This window comes from Poeciliopsis prolifica, unplaced genomic scaffold (assembly GCF_027474105.1).
Source record: "Poeciliopsis prolifica strain line A6 unplaced genomic scaffold, Auburn_PproV2 SCAFFOLD074, whole genome shotgun sequence".
In the NCBI taxonomy this organism is placed as follows: Eukaryota; Metazoa; Chordata; class Actinopteri; order Cyprinodontiformes; family Poeciliidae; genus Poeciliopsis; species Poeciliopsis prolifica.
In genome coordinates this window covers 807,665-828,060 of record NW_026562449.1, presented here as the reverse complement: position 1 = coordinate 828,060, position 20,396 = coordinate 807,665, and the positions used below count along the sequence as shown (strand labels likewise).

The 20,396-nt window shown below is 40.0% G+C and overlaps 1 protein-coding gene across 1 annotated transcript; it reads right to left on the bottom strand.

The window, feature by feature from the left end:
* Nucleotides 1-846: 846 nt before the first annotated feature.
* Nucleotides 847-20,082, bottom strand: LOC129352306 (caveolae-associated protein 1-like). Its single transcript, XM_055021233.1, has 2 exons — nucleotides 19,288-20,082; nucleotides 847-4,147 (listed from the first exon to the last, which is right to left on the bottom strand). The coding sequence occupies exons 1-2, from the start codon at nucleotides 19,816-19,818 to the stop codon at nucleotides 3,272-3,274; spliced, it is 1,407 nt and encodes a 468-aa protein (XP_054877208.1). The 5' UTR covers nucleotides 19,819-20,082; the 3' UTR covers nucleotides 847-3,271.
* Nucleotides 20,083-20,396: the final 314 nt, after the last annotated feature.

Here is a 20,396-nt window from a genome sequence, read left to right as displayed (position 1 = left end):
CGTTGGACAGACCAGCCACACCCACATCCTGATGAGTGAACTGTAAATATGGATGTTTCACTGGTGGAACATCACCAGCACCCTTCTTTCTGCAGAGAAATGGTTTCCATATTCCGGACATTGAGGTGGATGATCCAGGAGGAAAATAACTTTGCTCTAGTCTGCAGCAGTCTCCTCGTTAGCTTGATGTCAGATGATAATATATGAAGTTAAGAAACCTTTTACATCTAATTAAACTCCTCATATGGAAATTGTTTTATTCACTGAGGGAGTTTTTTTTTCTTTACTTCAAAGTTTCCCAATTAAAATAAACAAATTTATTTTTATTTGCTTTTTGGAATATTATTTTAATAGTTAGTCCTTTTTACAACTGTTGAACCCAGTTTGCATTCACTGCTTTCAAAGCAAATCTTACTGTTGCAAATCACAGAACTAACAGAAACAAAGAGCGGAAACATTCTCCCAGTAGGTTTGTGGGTTCATGGAGTTGATTATCTTCCAAAATGGCTTTTTCATTTTAAGTGAAAAAGTTCACATTTTAATTTTACCAATACCATCATCACCAAATCTTGTGCAATTGACAGAGTGTTGTCCCCACCAACACCCCTCAGTGCTCTGAGAAAAGAAGTCATTCATTTATTTTCAACAAACAATAACAACAAAAAAATTAACACAAATATTGAATGACACTACAGAGACAAAGATATTCAACACTGTTTTCAAATGCTAAAAACTGGGGATTAGAAACAATTTAAATCTTCCACTGAAAAGAAAAAACTTTTAATAAACAATCACATTTTATAATGTTAATAAGTTTTTAGTAAATGCTCAATAAAACACAGAAACTGTGACTCAGTTTGGGTTTTATTAGATCATTAGTGGTTAAGCCGTGTTGTCAGTCAGGAATCACATACAGATAAAGCAAAAGCAGAAAACTGGATCGGCTCCATCCTAGAAGTTGGATATTAAAACAGGGAAGGTCACTGTGTTTAATAATAATTATGGTAGCTTCCATATGATGCACTGTGCAAAAACAACAGTTCAGCATGACTACAAAGTTCAGAACAAGCGCATGTGATGAACAGCGAGAAGTACTGTTGAAGTTAATAATCATCTGCTCAGATAACGTGTCACATTATATACACAAGACGGCAGGAGACATAGCTCAAGTAAAATAGTGCTAAATCTAACCTGGAAGCTATGATCTCAGTTACTTTTGGAAGCAGAAGTCTTGTTTAAAATTAATGTTATGAAAAATATGTTTCATAACTTATGACCCCCTCCCATAGCCTACTCCTTTGCTGCCAAAAATAAGAACACAGTTTTTATGTACATTGCTGGAGTGCAGGGGTGCCTGAATCCTGTCCTCAGTAGCAGGGCCCCTCGGAGCTGAAAGACTGCTGAGGGGACGTTACATCTGGTCCAGAATGTTAGGGAGAGACATGCAGGACAGGAGCCCCCAGGACTGGACTTGGGAAACCCTGCATTAAGATCCTCTGAACACAAAATGGTCAACATTTCTGATTCAATTTATTTTGGAGCAGAAAGTAGTCAAATTAAAATGATCAACACTAGGGGTCAGTCTTACACAAAGGCATAATAGGTTTAGCTTCAAAGCAGCCTGTTACCAGCATAAGGTGTTGTTCTGGTTCCGCTCTGGTGTGTGTGCGTGCGTGTGTGTGAATTCATAGAGAAAAAAACGAAGGCAAAATTTGTCCTTTTTATGGGAAATTACAGTAATATGGTCAGATATATATGTATAATTTGACAGTAAAGTATATGAAAAAAACACAATGTGTATGAGCAAGTCTGCCAGTATAAAGAAGGTATGAGAGGAAAATAACAATAAGATGGAAAATACTATGGAAAACAGTTTAACAAAAACAAGAGTTCTGCAAAAGGTAGAAGTGACAGCAGAAAGCACTGTGCCTATAAACAGATAGATTAATCAGAAGAAGATAATATTTAACTCATGATTTAAAAAGATTAACAGCGAAGGAAACGTCAGAAAAATGTTTTGTGATTTCATTATAGATAAGAGTTTATATTTGTGTTTCTCTTGTGAAACACAAGAGAAATTACCTCTTTTCTTTCCATCTTATTTTTCCATCTTATTTTTTTTATTTATTTATTTTTTACACCAATCTCATTGTATATTTTTGGTGCTCTCTCCCAACCTCATGATGATACTCCTCATTATAAACAAAACATGTGTCTTCTTCCCTCTTTTTTATTTATTCTTATTCAAAATAACTAGAAAAAAAGTTTTTCACATATTTGTTAAAACCTTCATTATGTTGTGACAGTGTAACATAAAATAAAAAATCTGTGAGAAAAAAAAATCAAGCTCTTCTGTCTCCTCCCTGCAGTTCTACTGCCATCTGCAAAAATACACTGCATTGTCAGGAACAACTAATCAGAGTCAGGAGGCGGGTCTCTGTGCGGTCAACCATGCTTGTCTATGTGCTGCTCACACCCTTCCTCCTACTCTCTGCCAGGCTACAGATGGCTCCTCACACCAGAGCCCATTGTTAATGCTCAGGTTCGTTAGCATAGCCACCAATGATGTCAGATAAACAGCTTTTCAGTAATGGTCAGTTGTTTCTGCACATTGAGCAGTGCATACATGATGTTACTCGACAGTTCTATGCCCTCCTTCTGGCTCTAATTGGTTGTTTCTGATCAGTAAAGGTGCATTTCTGCAGATTACATTTAGACCACAGACAGGAGGTCTCATGTTATATTTTCACAACATACTGATCAAAAAAATATTTATGGAAGCTATGTATGTCAGCTTTAACAAAATTCTAATTCTAGTTTTTCTGGTCAATGGATGAAAGAAGTTAAAGCATATAAAATGATCTCCAGGTCGACTGATGTTCTGCTTGTGTTTGGTTTTGGCCATCATTTCTACTCTATTATTGGTGTAAGCTGGTGACACAAACACATGTAGCTACTTATGTCCAAACTGAGGAGTTGAATGTTAGTTGTATCTTATCAGTTTTTAGGTGTTTGTGAGTGTTAGAATATCAGACTAAAGTAAATGTGTGATGGACACATCCAAACCGTTAGTGCTAAATCTGTGTTTTCAGAAGACTCTATAAACCATCTGTCATTAGTAGAAATGGTGGCCAAACCTGTGAAAATAGGACCAACATATCATCACTGTCCCAGTTATTGTTGAATATTCTTTTTAATCCAAATCAAGCCTAAATCTCAATGTAGATACAAAGAATTGGTCTGAATGGATGAAGGTTTCTTTGCGCTATATTTAGTCGCTGTCTTTATCGTCATCATCATCCTCATGTAAGGCATTATGGCTCTCTTCTTCTTCATCCTCATCATGCTCTTCTTCATCCTCGCCTCCATTCACCATCTCCATCTCAACGTCCACCTCAGTGTTGTCTACTTCCACATCCTCCCCACCTATTGGCTCTACTTCCCTGGACACCTCCACCATCTCGGTTCCTTGGACCACTTCCACTTCACCCTCACGGATCTTCTTCACGTGGAAGGTGAAAGGGGGCACCTTATAGACGGCGGTCTTAGAGCGGGCGTAAACAACGTGGTCCGGTGTGAAGGCCTTCTTCATCTTGTCACCAGATGTTTTAATCTTCTGTTTTCGCTCAGGGTTCACACTCATGCGCGTTCCAAGTTTACCCATCTTCTTTTCGATGTTGTGACGTGTCTTCTCCAGATTCTCCTTTGTTTTCTGCTTTGTCTTCTCAATGTTTTCCTTGGTCTTTTGTCTGGTTTTCTCCAGATTCTCCTTTGTCTTCTGCTTTGTCTTTTCAATGTTTTCCTTGGTCTTTTGTCTGGTCTTCTCCAGGTTCTCTTTGGTCTTTGCTCTGGTCTTATCCATCTTGTCCTTGGAGAAGACAGTCTTCAGGTTTTGCACCCGCTGCAGACTGGTGCGCTTGATGCGTTCAGCTCGGGTCTCCTCGATGGCGTCTTCAATTTCCACTCCCTCTTCATCTGAGGAAAGGTCTACATGGGGTTTGTCCTCCTTGTCGCCCTCCACTGCTTCTCCAGGTTCCTCCACAGCCTCTTTGAGCTCCAGAAGACTGCCTCCTCTGCTTCCTGACACAGACTCAGAAACTTTCAAAGACTTGGAGATGCTGAGTTTTGAGGGCACTTTCACATCATCCTGTGGAGAAAGAAACATAAAGACTTTGATGCATACTGGACAAGATCTTGCTTGCATATAATAACCATGAGGTCATATCAGCAAGTGCAACAAAAAACATATTCAAAGTTAGAGAAGAGGATGGTTTTTGAATTTGTATTAGTTTTCACTTTCATTGATTTTTTAAATGCATTTTATATGAAGCTGTGCTGTAAAATAAACTGCAGAGAAACATCAGAGTTACAAACTACAGTGACTTTCAAAACTAGACGCATGAGAAAATACCAAAAAATCCAACAGTAGACTAAAGTTTCTATAAAATTCATAATGTTTGTTTGCTGGTGTGAATTCAAATTCCACTACACTGAAGCTGAAACAGAAATAATTATTTTAACAGTCTGCACATATATGCAGCCTTATTACTGTAGCTTTTTATTTTTTGTAAAATATTTTGTCCGTAAATACATGAGTTCATACTTTAAGTCTAAGTCTGTTTGCCCATTATTTTTTCTTACTATGTAAAAATGATTCCTGAGGCTACAGTGAGGAAAACGTGGAATCTTTGGCCTGGATTCAGAGAAAAATGAGGATCATTGGAATGACAATAACTGAAGGGCGTTTTCTGCTGCAGCTGTGGAGAAAGTGTGTTGCAATAAATTCAAGTTGGATTAAATGATGCATTTCCCCTTTGGCTCTTATTAAAAAGATGAGATGTACATAGTGTTGACATCCAGTGACACGCAGGGGCATGCGGAGAATGTTTCCCTCTGCTGCTATTTACTTAAACTGCTTCTTGTTTTGGACCATGGACTGTGTTGGATTGTGCAAACAGCTTAATCAAGGAATAGAACTGCAGTAAACCAAATCTGAACGGGAATTTTTTTAATGAGGTTTACTTTAAGCGTGCTCATGTTCGTTTGTGGTGAATTTTGCAAACTTGATCTAAATAAATCAAACCAAAATGAACTTAATAGCACTTTTAATTTAAACTGGGTAAGGCCTTTTTGAATCAGACATATCTTGTCTATTTCAAGACAAATTTTGTCTTCTGGTTGACTGATTCCCAACATCTGAGCTAAATGGAGGAAAATGTATTTTCAGGTGACACCTCAAGCACACTGAATTGATTTTGTGTGACATTATGGAGAAATTCAGAAACGTCTGAACGGTGCATGTACCTCCACTAGTCTACTTCATCCTTAGGTCTAATTTCCAGATACCCAAAGCTTCCACATTCATTGTTTCTAACAATTATATCCAAGTAGAAGCATCAGTAGTTGTTCAGGAAGGAGGCAGGTTCTATTTCACAGAGATGAATTGGTTCTGGTGTGAAATATGTGAATCAATCCCAGAACTAAAGACAAGGAATTAGTGAAGATGCAGCTGCTGCTGGTAGCACAGTGCAGAGCCAGAAACCTGACCCGGTTACATCGGTTCTGCCTGAATAATGGGTCAAAACTCTAGCAGTCTATTGTGGAATTTACCTGTAGAGGGAAACCCAAAATATTTGACCTAATTCAGACAGCGTAAAGGAAATTTGACCAAATACTGGAGAAATGGATAGAAACTATGCTTTCAAGTTGTTTATGAATCTCTCATTATTCATTCAGCAAACAGAACAGTAGGTAAGTCTGATTTCATGTCAAACACAGAGAAACCAAGATCTGTGTTTTTCATATAGTTTGTGTGAATATCTGGGTTTACATGTCACCTTACTGAGCTTCTCTCCTGGAACTTCTCTCCACCATATTGTCCTCCTGCTCTTGTGACCTGGATCATACTGAACAGGAAGGACGATCAGAGGACAGCCGATCCACCTGGACTCCTGAATGTCTGCATGTACAGCTTGTTATTCCTGTTGTCTTTTCCTCTGACCCTGCACTGCCTCTTAATGGAAACAGCAGAGAACAAAGGAGTCCCAGAGTGTGTAGTGCGGCCAGGCTAAGGTGTGGAAAACTGACATGTTTTTCTCCTGTCATTCCTCAGAGTCTTGGAAAACCATCTGTCCAACAGGAAGATGATAGCATCAAAGTGTTAGCTGGAAGGTATGGGAATGAGAGCAGAGGGTGGAGGCATGTCTATTGTGTTCCCTTGGCAAATGCTGATGGTTGTTTGGAGGTATTGTGCTACAGTATCTTGGGTAAACTTGACCTTGCAGGAGGGATTTAGGCTTTCCTGAGCAGCTGTGTTAACAGGCAGAGGAAAGGAAAATTTGCCTCATTTTCAAACAAACCATGTTGGACTTCACTACAGCAGGCCCTTTGTGCTTACAGCGATCTATTATAAGGACCCAAGTGAAATCATATAATGATTGCTTTGGTACTTTTTAATAAAATGTAACCTTTCATCATAAAGAAATGAATGCAGCCATGCAGCACCTGGAATTAAAAACATAAATGTGCCAGAACAAATAAATAATTGTTGACTGTAAATCAAAGCTGCTTTTTGTTATCTCAGGTTGTATCAGAAAGGCAAAAGAAAAGTAAAAACTGTAGATATCTGTAAGGGGGAACAGTTTTTGTCTATTTTTCTGTTTCTCGTTCAGTCAAAGGGTTGGAGTTAACCTCTACCAAGTCTTACCAAAAATATATTTTTTAAATTATTATTTTTGTTCTTCAAGTTGAAAAGGCTGGTTGGGAGTTTATTGCCACTGTAAAAGTATTCATACTTATTGAACGTTTTGTGATGTTACCATCACAAACTTGATAGGCTCTTATTATGATTTATGTGACAAACCAACACAAAGTAGAGTCAAAATGTGAAGTGGAAGAGAAAAGTGATCCAGGTTTTAACATAAATAAAAAATTAGAACCTGACATTTTGTATTTTTCACCATTTAGTTAGATCCCTTGAAAAACTCCAAATGCCCTATCATAGCCTGGCTCCATTAATTCCACTGGAACCTCATCAACCTGTCAGCAGGCCAAACACTGCAGAGAACGCATTCTTACTGTCTAATCTATGGTCAGAGTTACTGAGGTCACAAATGGCCACCACTGACGACTGTAAGCTGCTTGTTTATTAGCACACAAAACATTTACTCTGAACATGTGTCTTATGTTGAGGTTTAAAGATGATTCCACTTTAACAAGAGGTTGCTCAGGGATAAACGCTTCATCATCAATTTCCTTAACTAAAGAAACTCTATCAGTCACTGTCACTGGGTAATGAGTCTATAAGGAATTACTTCAACAGCAGAGGAAATTCTAGGCTGCATGCTTTTCCGTGTCCATGGTGCATGGAAAGAGTTGTGGGAAGTTTAGGTATTCACCTTGGTGTTTCTCACTTCCTGACCCTCCTCATTTAATGGGACATTGTTCTTGTTGAGGCAGCTACCCCAAAGACAGGAAGGTACAGTCATAGCCATGGAAAATAGATGAACGAGGTACGTCATCATTCTGAACGTGTGTGTGTGTGTGTGTAAGTGTGCGTGCGTGTGTGTGTGCGTGCGTGTGTGTGTGTGTGTGTTGTTGTCAAGGCAAGGCATTGAGACATAGTTTTGCCCACATTGCTTGCAAAACACAAGCAGACAATTTCCATATCTAACTCAGCCCTAGATTACAAAATAATTGCTGGGAGGAAAGTTCAGGAGAGGTGTTTGGAGTAGAGGAGCAGGTTTCTCTCTAAGCCCAAACATGTCGCTATGTCTTATAAATAACAGAAAATAACTGATCCCCCCCGTTATTTTTTTCTTAATTTACAAATAAAGTAAAAAAAAAAGCAAACAAAAAGCAAAGTACATTTCTTTGCCTACACTGCATGTTTTCTTTCAGGTCATTGTGTAGTTCAAGCACTGTGAACACTCTCATTACAGAAGAGGGATTGTCAAGTGAATATTCTGGGCTGGTCTGAGTCCCTCAATAATCCAAAAATGATTGTCTTCAACAGGTCTTTGCAGCAGACCAATTTTTAAAATCAGAAAACTGCTACTGTCAGTAAAGAGGAAGCTAATATTACCCTCACCCAACACGGATGTATTTGACATCTCAGGAATGTTGGATGTAAGTTTGGATCTCTGGGCTTTTTGAAGGGTAAGCAAACACTGAGGAACAGCCATGGTTTCATAAAGGATAATCTGAAGCAGTGGAATGTACTCTGACTGCCTCCTTGTTCCTGACAGTGTTGATGTAGCCAATAGACCTCCACGTGTTTTTGTCCATATGTGTTCTGTGTTGCAAGCAAGAATATTCTAAGGTAGAATTGATGCCCTAAAGTCACCCAAAGCATCATAAGGTACCAGGCACTTGCAGAGGAGGTGTGTGTGTGTGGGGGGGGAGAGGGCGAAGGGGGCTTGAGCCCCTGCCCCCTGCTATAAATAGAAGTTACTGCAGAATCTCAAGTGTTAAAGGAAGATTCGGCCCAAATTATTTAGAGTTCACAAAATAAACATCAGTGAAAATAATGTAGCAATAATTAGAACCGCAGCATTAAGCCAAACATGCCACAATTAAATGAATCAAAATGTCCCCAAAGCGTTGGGGGACTGACACAGGGGCCACAGGAGGATGCCAGGTAGATTCCAGGTAGATTCCAGAGATGCGCATCGCAGCGACTGTTCCTGCAGGGCTGACCCAAAGAAATATGAACCAAAAACTTAATACCTGTTGGGGAAAATATACTACACATGCTTTGCATTGTCAATGATATAATGATACAATTCAATTCTTGTTTAATATGGGTTGTTGCTATGCTACTGGACGGTGTGTTAAGATCTTGTTCAATGTGCCCCTTTTGTACTTTGAGCCCCTGCCCCTCCAAAGGTCTCTGCACGGCCCTGTAAGGTGCCTTCCAAAGCCGTTGAACATTATGAGCTAAATGAGAAACTAACTAATAGTTTAACTACCTATACATCACTAGATGTAACTTGGTGCCATACATGAACAAACTATACTGTCTTCAATGAAAGCTGTTGAAGTGTGTGTTGTGTTTGTTGGTGATACCAAAAAGCTACTGACTGGTTTTTATCCAGCACATGTGCTTCTAAAAGAGTGTGTCTGTGCTGCTCGTCCTCACTGCTGGCCAGGCAGCATGACGAGCTGTTTGTATCTGAGTTTGGGATGATAAGCACAACACAGGAGCTTCTCACACTGCAGCCACTCACCAGGCAGAGAGAGAGTCTGAAAGACAGTAAGACAGAGAGAGACTAAGAGATAGAGAGAAAGAGCAAGAGAGGTGGGGGGGAAGAGAGAGGAATCCTGCGGTAACACACCCAGCTCTGTTTCTGGTTTCCTTTAAACTCTAACCACCTAAACTCCCCTGCCAGATATATGCGTGTGTATGTGTGTTTTGATTTGATTCCATCACACACATGCAGGATAGGATTTTCCAGCAGATCCTGGAAAACGGGGAATCCTTCGGCCATCTCTGCTGATGTAGGAGGAAACTTGGAGTCGAGTCATGGGCAGAATTCTGTACTTCTGGAGTTGCAAGAACGCAAATTAATTCACAAATTCATCTTACAACTCACTGGTTATCTACAGCAGTTAATTATGTTGATTCACATGGAAACAGAGATATTTTCATATTTCATGAGTCATTATGTTCTCCCTGACCATAAATATAGGCTTCCACATGGGCTGGCCAAAACAAACTATGGTAACTATGGTAACTTTAACACATCACAGTTACAGTAGGAGATTCTCAACCAGGGAGGGGTTTCAGCAGCGATAGCAAAGCGTTTGGAGGGGAGAGGGCAGAATGTTCTTACATGCCCATTTCAGATTTAATGCAAAGTCAAATTTCTTTTAAATCTTATTTGATATAAATATTGTTACTGAAGATAACATAGCTCCTTGATTGTGGTATAGAATTTCTCCCCATAGAAGCGACACCTGGTCTGACAGTCTGTTTGGCTGTGGTTCAACTGGGAGAACGCTGCCAACAGCTAATCATTCAGCCTCCACAGCTTTTGATGTTTTACTTTCATGATTTCACTGAAAGGATGTTTTTGTAAAGTTGCTTTGAAAACAACATTATGTGCCTGGAAAAAACAAAAAAACTCCCTTTTAAAATAGTGATTTTTTAAAACCAGATTTGTACTCTGTGTGTGTGTGTGTGTGTGTGTGTGTGTGTGTGTGTGTGTGTGTGTGTGTGTGTGTGTGTGTGAGTGAGTGTGCGTGTGCACATGCATGTGTGTGAAGGTTATTGAGTCCATTTTTCTTGTGTGCCATGAAAAGGAGTGCGATGGTCATGAGTAAAAGTTAGGAGAACTTACTCCCTAATCACCTCTTCTTTCCATTGGTTCCCTTTAATCAGAGCGATGAGAGAGAGCAGAGAGGGAGAGTGAGAGATTACTATATAAAGCGATGGCATGCTGCAAGTCCCCAAGGGAAGAAAGAAATAATGAGTCACCAGGCTGGAGTTAAACACAACCTTCTTCTTTTTTTGCTCTATTATTGTTCTTTTCTTACCTTCTCTGGACTCTGCTTGTTGGTGAAATATGAGAGTTAGTAAAAGTGCCTGTTTTTTTTTAGCTTTGTTGTGTGTAGCTGTTATCCACGGTGCAGCTCTGATCATATATCTATTTTGTCTTAAGAGTAAGAAGCAGAAATCTCAGGATCAAAGTGTGCCAAGTCTGCAGAAACGTGTGAGGTAACTCCACGGTTTTCTGACCGCAGAAACAGCACACAGCTCTCACTGCGAGACACAGCCTGCCATTGTTAACAATCACATGGTGCCATTTTAATGGCACACTTTATTTTCTTGGTATTCTGACCATGTCCTCTGATGCGAAAACACATCAGCAGATCAAATGTAATCACAAAGAGTCACACAGAATATTTTCTCATGTGACTAATGATTGCAAAATTAATAACATGGGCATGATGAGTGTAACTTTCCATCGAGTCCGAGGGAAATGAAACATGACAGAAGACGAGCATGAACACTTTCTGCTGGATTGAAGAAGAAGGAAATCAACAGAAGCTTGGCAGTGTGCCAGCAGGCCTTTCTACCATCTCTCCTCTTTGTGCCTCCAGGCTCTGTTTACGGTTCTCAGTGCCTGTCTAAGAGATTTGGCCATTAGCTTAAGGGATGGCACTAGACGTTTCCAAGGCAACCCTTTGTGTTTTCTCTTTTTAGCAACAATGGATACTGATGTTAATTGAGAGATTTATGAAGACAGAGAAAAGTCGGATTTCCCACACTTGTTGGCTTCAGTCCTGCACATGAAAGTGTTTCCTTTAGCTTTTCCACATTCCTTAAAACTACAGAATTCCCTAAAGATCTATTATGACTCAAAGGATGTCAATACAGCACCACTGGGTCAAATTGTCATTGAGAGATGAGCTGTTTTGTCTACAGTTGAACGACTATGGATTTCACTGTTACATTGAAAATATCCTGTTCTGCTCCACAACTAGTTGACTTGGTTTAAATTTGATTCTGAAAAGAATCATCATCATCATCATCATCATCATCATCATCATCATCATCATCATCATCATCATCATCATCTTTCTTGATTTCTTTGATTATGGCATTTGACAAAATGTAATAATGTTCTTTCTTTTTTTTTGTAATTGGTTACTGTATTATGTTTTTATCGTGTAAAGCATTTTGAATTGCCTTGTTGCTAAAATGTGCTCCAAAAAGTTACTTGAGTGTATTTACTTCTAATGTGTAGTTTATTGTTATTATTATTATTTTGTTGTTATTGCAATTGTGGCACTCATTGTATGTACTGTGGGCACTATGACATGAAATGGTGCAATCAAATGTCAACATGTGGAGTATCCTGTCACTTTAAGGTGTCAATTGTTCCAGGAGTTCAAATCTCTGTGTTGTTGAGCTTTGAAACACTTTTCTTTGTTTCCTCTTTACTTCTGTGTCTCTTCAAAGCACACAGAAGATCTCATGTAGAACCTTTAGCTGAAACAACTCCACAAATATGTCTCAGATGAATGCTCACCATGTTAGACTTTAAATAGTGATATAGTTCCAGTGATGCCAGCAGTAATCAGTTCATTGATATTATACATTGATGATGAATACCTATCTGTTTACTACAGCAAGATGTTTATATTACCACTGTCTCCCTGCAAAGGGCAACACTCAACAGAAGGTAATCAGCTGAGAGGAATCACAACAGAAATATACAACATAAAAACACTCCTTCTCTATAAACCTGAATCCAAGCTCACAGGATGGAGAAAAATATTTTTACCTTCATGTTTAAAAAAAAAAAAAAAAAATTTTTTATGAATGTTTGTTTTGGAAAATAACAAAAGTGTCTCTGTTCAGGAAGCAGTTCAGCCCTAACTGAACTCACATGGTGGAGAGGGTCATGGAACCAAGCGCTCACATGGCTCACAAATATCTGACTCACATAAGAGCATCAACAGAAAACAGTTCAAGGTATAAACAAAGATCTGACAGTAGCATCTCACCTCTTTTCTCACACGAGAAATCTGTGGCTACACTCACACTGCAGACACAATTCTCAATCCATTTTTTTTGTGAAAATCTTATTTTTTGCATGGTCATTCACATTTCTAAATATGTGATGTGTACTACATGTCCTGCATGCGCAGCAGAAGACGCAGTAACAGTAACATCCATATGAGTGGAAGTAGTCATGGAGGCTAATGGCTGCGGTTTCTCACTGCAGCCAGCACATTAACAACCCATCCTACTCCCCATTATCATCCTCTTTGGTTGTGGGTTTTCTCCCAGGTCACAGAACAGTGACCTTTGTCTGGTATTGTTGATATACAGGTTAGATGAATGTGACCTGGCCGTACATGCACCTGTCACATTTGAAAAGATCAGAAACATGTCGGATTCAAGATCACAGAACCAAGTGATTTGTAGAAATCTGATCTGTGTTGCTCAGGTTGTCCAGACAAGATCAGATTCAGGTCGCATGAGGGCTTCAGACTGCATTGTGAATGTAGCCCATGTCTAAATTTGACCATACATTAGATATATTTTAATTCATTTTGGTTTTAATATAGGAGTACTGGAAACAGCATTGTTCTTTGGAATCCATTCAAACTGCTTGTTTGTTTCTAAATTGTTGGGACTTTCGGGCGAAGGTGTTGGAAGCGGATGCTCAGCTCCTCACTGCTGAAGAACCAGTAGACAGCCAGGTCCCTGAGGCAGCGCGGAGCCACCCAGGGCCACCCAGGGCAGATCTCTGCAGCAGTCCTCCAGCAGAGCCTGGACCTCAGGCCGGCTGGGTGACCTATGTCGGAAGCCCACAGGCCACCACCAACCCCTCTATGTTTCAAACAGACATTCCATCCATCTTGTACAACATCAACTGCTTGGTAATCGCACAGAAAGAAGGTAGCTCCCAGACAGCTAGCAAGTCCAGCAGGATGAAGAGAGGTTGCTATGAAGCTGGTCAAAAACAAAAACACGGCAGTGCCTTTTTCTGGATCAGAAATATAATCTTCATTGCTAACAATGGAACAATCTTATATTCCTCATTTTACAGTATACACACCATGTGGTAGGAGTAAAGAGGTGTGGACATTTTCATGATCCATTATTAATGGATTAAGAGAGTCAACTCATTTTAAACTGGAAACTGGAAGGTGACTAGAACATGATCAGTGATTTCCTGCTGCTGCTACATGCTGGTCCAGGAGGAGTGAATGCTGCAAGTCAGTGACTCAATGCAATCTGCTGGGTTTCCTTAGATAGAGCCACTAAATTACTTTGAACATTTAATTGGGCATATTGTACTCTTTGATTGAATTGAAAGCATTTTCTGTAAAGTGCCACAAGACAAAATTTGTTGTGAATTGCTCTTATAAATAAATTTGAATTGAAGTGATGCATCCCCACAGGAACAACACTTTTAGCATTTAAAGACACACAGCTGAGGATTGCCAGATGATTTTTCCATAATTCTAATTCTAATAATAGTTCTTTCACTGTGGATGTTTTTCTGATCTGAAACCAGTTATACCTCACAAAGTGCCAAGAAAAAAATGGGATCCTTTCAAGCTTAAAAACCATTTACCTGCAAAGATCAAACAAGATTGCATACAAGCCACTGATCTGCTCAAAGAACAGATCAGTGGACTGGATCTCCCAAACCAAACAGGAACACAATCTAAAGGTCCTTTCCTTCTCATAAGCAAGCAAGAATGCAACAATCGCTATATTTAGATTCTCTCTCACTCTCTGCCTTGTCTATCGCCCTCATTTTCAAGTTCTTCTTGTTTCTCGACTATTTTTACTTTATTTCCACAAGTCATTTTCAATGATTATTATTCAAAGATGCTTCATGTCAACACGGTCTCTGCCTGCTGTAAACATGGTAACTCACTCAACTGAAACAATGGCCTTTACACTCCTGCACATTGAAACGAGAGAGGAACATTTCTGGCTCAAATGTCCATATATGGGGCTGAACAGACCTGCTTGCTCTGGTTAAGCCGCCATGAATTTTAATGCGATGCAGCCTGTTTGCTCTGGGGGTGAAATGGTAAAATGTGCTTTTCACAACATTTTCAAACTCTGACCTTTGGTTTATGAAGAGACGGTGTTTCCTTCTTTGTTCTCTCACACTTATCACATCCACGTCAGCTGTTACTGAGAATGCAGCCTGCTCAGCTTGCAGCTTGTCCGTGTCAGTGATAAAGCGTTAAGCACTGTGTTCACACCTGGTTTCACTGTTTCTCCGTGTTGATCGGATCACAAGTGAGCAGCTCTAAACACATGTGCTCACAACTTGCAGTAATGAATCTCCATTCACACCCATTACTGACCGACTACAGCTCCCCACACAACCTGCATTTGTCATGCAGACAAATATTTGTTAGTTTTGTCTGGAGATTAGCTTCAGTTTTGTATTTCTTGGGGAAAAAAAATGAGAATATGTAAATTCCACACCTTTCCACAGGTCAATTTCCAAAAAGTCCAGTTCAGCTCTTTGGGAGACCTGATCAGGTCAAGATGTTAAAACTGAGTCAACATTTCTTGACTGCAGACATATAGCTCCTTTTTTGCAATACTAAGGTGACCGTATTTTGATTTCCAACAAAGAGGACACAAAACAGATCGAAAGAAATTAGGGATGCACAATACATCGGCATCAACACCAGGGATTTATCTAAAAAAGAGAAGCACTGTACACTGTAAGAAAAAACATGTCTAATTTACAGCAAGATACCAGGAGCTGCGGTTGTGAGTTTTGGTGTATGTATCCATAAAATTCTGAAAACCGTAGCTGATGGTATTTTACCGTAAATAAGTAAATTATTATTATTATCATTTTTTTACAGTGTGGTGTGGTAGCTTCTATTCAGTATCAAAAGTCATAATACATATGATCATAATCATACGTATCATGGTTTCATAATACGTATGAAATCAGTAAAATTGTGTGAACATAACCATTACAGCAGTATTTATATTGGACATTGATATCAGTCCAATTTCTACTTGGTGCACCCCTAACACAGAAAATGTCTATATGCCACACACACATCGTGACACAGAGACGTTTGGGGGAATAATGATATTTCGCCACCCTAGAAATTTAAAATCAATATTACAAATGACATTTTAGAAAATTGTTTTCTAAAAATAAATATATTTTTGATCGTATTATCAGGGATTATCAGCTAAATTCATCCAGTCTGCCCATTGCAAACTGCCACTCCCACAAAATCACGTGTTGTTCCCACTTCAACCACTAGGTAGGCCACATAACCTACCACCTAAGGTAGGAGGAGATCATTAGAGGGATATGTATCAACCAACATTTCTGGGATTCATGTATCTCCTGGCTTTATTAACAACAAAATAAATATAAAGCCAATTAGTTAGCTATTGGTTAATCAGGGCCTGTCTTTGAGTTAACCATCAAAGTCAAGTCTAAATTTTTTGAAAGGTAAGTCTAACTCTAGCCTCAGGTCTTCCTCAGATACAAACCATCTGGTCTCCCTGCAGCCTGTGATGCTGAAGGTCAGGAATAAAACCCTGTGCAGTTTGACTTTAAGATTCATTTATGCTTGTTGATATATCTAAAGCTTTAAAAGTTTTCATATTTTGATATTTAATTCAACAATTGATGTGAGCCTATTTTTTGATAAAGTGCTAAAGTATTCAAAATAGCAATGTGCATGTCTCTTGAAAAAAGCTGAATAAAAAAAGATGAACATGCTGCATTTTTATTTTTGGCCTATAGTGATGTAGTTAATCCCTGTTGTCACATTGTCCCATCCTTTACAGTACTATAGTTCACTATTATTCATTATTCTAAGTCAGGTGATTTTTAACTTGTTAGGAAGCCATATTCTGAGTCAAAGTCTGAAATAGTTCTTATCAGGGCCAAATAGTAAAGGTGCTAGAAATGACAATATAATGCAGTGTATCACTTACACACAGGCTTACCCGACCTTCTGATTGTATGTTAATGAGACTCAAGTCTTGGACCTCAAGTCCAGTTCAAGTCTCCAACGTTTTGTGCATCAGTCCAAGTTGAGTCTTTGTTTATGCCAAAAATATAAATTTAGACTGTGAAACTCAACCAAAGCCCCACTTCACAGTGACGCTGCTGTCCTTCCGATTCACTACTGATGACGACACTAGTCTCTTCTTCAGCCCCTGATTTGTAGTTTCAGTAAAATTTCTTCTGATTTCTTCAAAAGAAAAATAATCAAACTGCAGTATGGCAGCTTGGAAAGTCGGAACTTCATAAAGTTTAAATGGGATAGAATCAAGAAGAGTAAAACTGAGAAAACTTAACATCACAGTCAAGTCTTTACCTTTAAGACTTGCTGACTTCAAGGTAAAATTCACTTCAAAGTGCAAATGTTTTGAATGGAGAGGATTTGATTGTGTGACTTGTTAACAGAGAGCTGGAAATTCCTCTGCTATGAGTCAGCTGTCTAAATATGGTCCCTGGTCTTCATCATTACACACCCATCCACTCCCAGTGCAGAGCTGGACACCTCTTCTTTTTCATTTAACCTTTCACTTTTATCCTCCTTCCAAACAGAGATAAATAACAGCCCACTGTGCTACAGTAGCAGAGAGTTGATTTGGTTTACTGAATCCTCTTGTAAATTCTTTACAAACCAACAGAAAAGGTGAAACGTCTTCAAAAATACCCAGGTATCACTAAGTGGTATCACTTTCTAGTCTGTGAAAGTCAACGTTGATGGTCGCTTGTCCCAAATATAATTCTGAGTGTCAATTTGGGGAATTTAAAGTGTGACAGTTACAGGAGTGACACAGATTTGCCTGTTCATGAAAAATCAAGTGTCACATGACACCCTGGGCAAGTGCCTTTGTTGCCCATATTAAGAACTGGCCTTGTGTTTGGGAGAAAACTCACAAAAAAGGGAGGGGCTCTTTGCTTGTTCAGCTAGAGGAACCTTCAGATCGTTCTCTGGCATCTTCTTAAAAAGAACTGTGAATACTATTAGCTATGGTATATACACACTGTTTATACAATAAAATGTACATTTTAAAATGTTTGTGTGTGAGGGCAGAAATCACAACTATGAGTTTTACAGAGGGATGAGGAGAAAAAGCTAGAGACAGGAGTGATGTATAAAGAATATAACATCTGGCCATTTAGTGAGTTCATTAAAATAAGTAGGTTTATCAGCAGTGGCCATATCAGCTTATTGATTCCACAGTTTTACTTGATGACAGTCATGAGTCTAAATCATTCTTTCTGATGATGAATGTTCCTCTAGTGATGAATGTGTTTCCAAAGCAGTTGGATTTTGAAACGTGTTCTCTAAAGAAATCAAAAAATGCACATAAAATTGAAAGCAGAGCAGCGAGCACATGCATGCATGTGTGCGAGTGCATTTAATGACGATGAATTCTTTGTTTTCTGGCAACCATAAATAAACTCAGCGCTTTGAGTTAGTCAGGGAGCCCACAACAAGCATCTGAGGCGGAGTTGCCTCGCCAAGGAGCCTAACTCTCGCAAAATGTCCAAATGTTTATAGTTTTTTACTATTGGATGTTTCAAATAGGCTGCATTGGAAACTAGAAACCCACAGCTTTATTAGATCCCAGTCTTGAGGAGATTTATGATGTTCACAAATTGAGAAACAGTTAAGTTATTGAGTTAAGCTCAGCCTTAAGGCTCTTCCCTGCTCATCTGCAGCTTATTAAACATTCTGTCTTTTGCTGCCGTGTCAGTTTGCAGAAACTCTGGGCATACTGAAATGCTGAACTCTGATTGCACAGTCAGTCTGTTACCTAATGTGAAAGGTACTGTAGCTGCTGGAGCGACTCAGAGGGAGGCAGAGGGAGCGAGCTCGTTCCAAACCATGATGTCTGAGTCAAGGGTGGAAACTCTGAATGTTCCTGCACTACGGATCATAAACATAAACCAGTCTCACACACATACACACCCACACACGCGCGCATGTGTGCGCACACACATGCATATGTGTGCACAGATGCAATGAACTCACAGTCTAAAAAAAGTTTGGGTTTCCCTCAGCTTCCCTCACAAACGGTTCTCCCTGTCTTGAAAAAAGAAAAACTGCCGTCACACCAATTCATATGGAGATTATGGTGTCATTTTAATGTTTTTGGGCATATGTAGGAAAAATGATCTCATTGGATTTCATATAAAATTATGTGAAATGCATTTTGTACATACAAACGCAGATTTGCGTGTGTATGTGTGTTTATAGGTGTGTGTGCGAGTGGTGGGCGTGCTCCCAATCTGAACACCTCTGCCCCTGCTCATAACTAATAAGCTTGTACAAAATGCATTTCACATAATCTGCGTTTGTATGCTGTCTGACCACATAAAGTGCCAGAATCTAGTCACTTATTAAAGAGAAAAAGTGTGAGAGAATACAAGGGCTCTTAGTTTCATTTGTAATTCTTCTGTGAGTTCTTGGTGAACTTTTTGCAGACTAATAGTTTTGCAAACACTTGCATGTCATATTGAAATCAGTTCTGAGGTACAGAGGAAGGTAACAGGAGAGAACCTGGAGCCTCTCCCTGAAAACAAAGTGGGATCATCTTCAGGATCCTTGTCCTGTTTCATAAATCACACCTGAATCTGTTTTTTTTTTTAAATTATTATTACATAAACTAGACTCCAGAGTATCAACTGCTCATCATGCTGTTCAGTGCACCAGTGTGCCACACCCATTTCTCATGTCAGGCTCTGACAAACAGCCTGATGTTTCAGATACCTCAGCATGCCAACACTCTCCTACCTGGTACACCATGACTTTAAAGTTGCGCCTCTTCAGCAGCTCTGCCTCGTTGTTCTCCAGCTTCTTTATCTGGCCGCCTTGCTTCTCCAGCGTGGCTCGGACGGTCTTGACATTGACGCTGACCTTGCGCACCTTCTCCATCATCTTATTGACGCTGTTGGAGGTGGTACTGTGGTTCTTGCTCAGCTTGGTCAGCTCTCCTTGGATGCTGGTCACCGTGCGCTCCATCTCCTGCTGTCTGGTCTCCAGCCCGCTCTGGGTCTGCTGGATCTTGTCCACTGCGCCGATGATCTTGTCAAGCAAAGACAGAACCATCACGCCGTTTACTTGCGTGTCTGAGGCTTGTGCCTCATCCTTGTTTTCGTTCGTCTCTTCCTCTGAGCCCATGGCATGCAGGTCTATCTTGGCGGCAGCAAGGGCATTATCTTCTTCATCAGAAGCTGGCAGATTGAGCTCATCATCGGAGACTTCAGTCAGGGTCTGAGGCTCCAGCATGGCACTTGAGGATTCCAGTGCTTCCATGGTTGCCATCTTGACTAATTTGAGGTGCTAATACTTGCTTAAGCTTTCTCAATTATCTAAATTCTTGCCCTCTCACCAGGTTCTTCTTTTTCCTTTGCTCTTTACTTCTCCTGTTTCTGCAGCATGCAGCCCGTTTTAATGCTGTTCTGTCTTCCACAAGTTCCCGGAGTCAGATCCGCGTGAAGAAGACAAGCAGTGCTGGATGTCACCACATAAGAGTTGTGGCAGAAAACCCCAGCATCAAACTAGCCTGCAGGGTACTTTCTCTCCAGCCCCTTTTTCCACTGGACTCCCCCGTCTGCTCAAGCTCCTCCTTTATCTCCTCCCAAGACTCAACCTCTCCGTGAGTTGATGACACACCCTCCTTGTCTGCCCCTGTGCTTTTGACAGGGCTGGAACAGCCAGCAGACCTGCAGCAGTATGCTTGGATACAAGCCGGGGCACAACTCAGGAGGAATGTTGGACCACATCTGCTCTTGTTTCCTCTTCTATCTTCATGCCCTGCAGAGTTTCTTCTACAAAGGCAAAGCAGAGCTTGACTCATTATGGACCAGAGCCACCAGCGAGAAGAAAAGACAAAACAAACT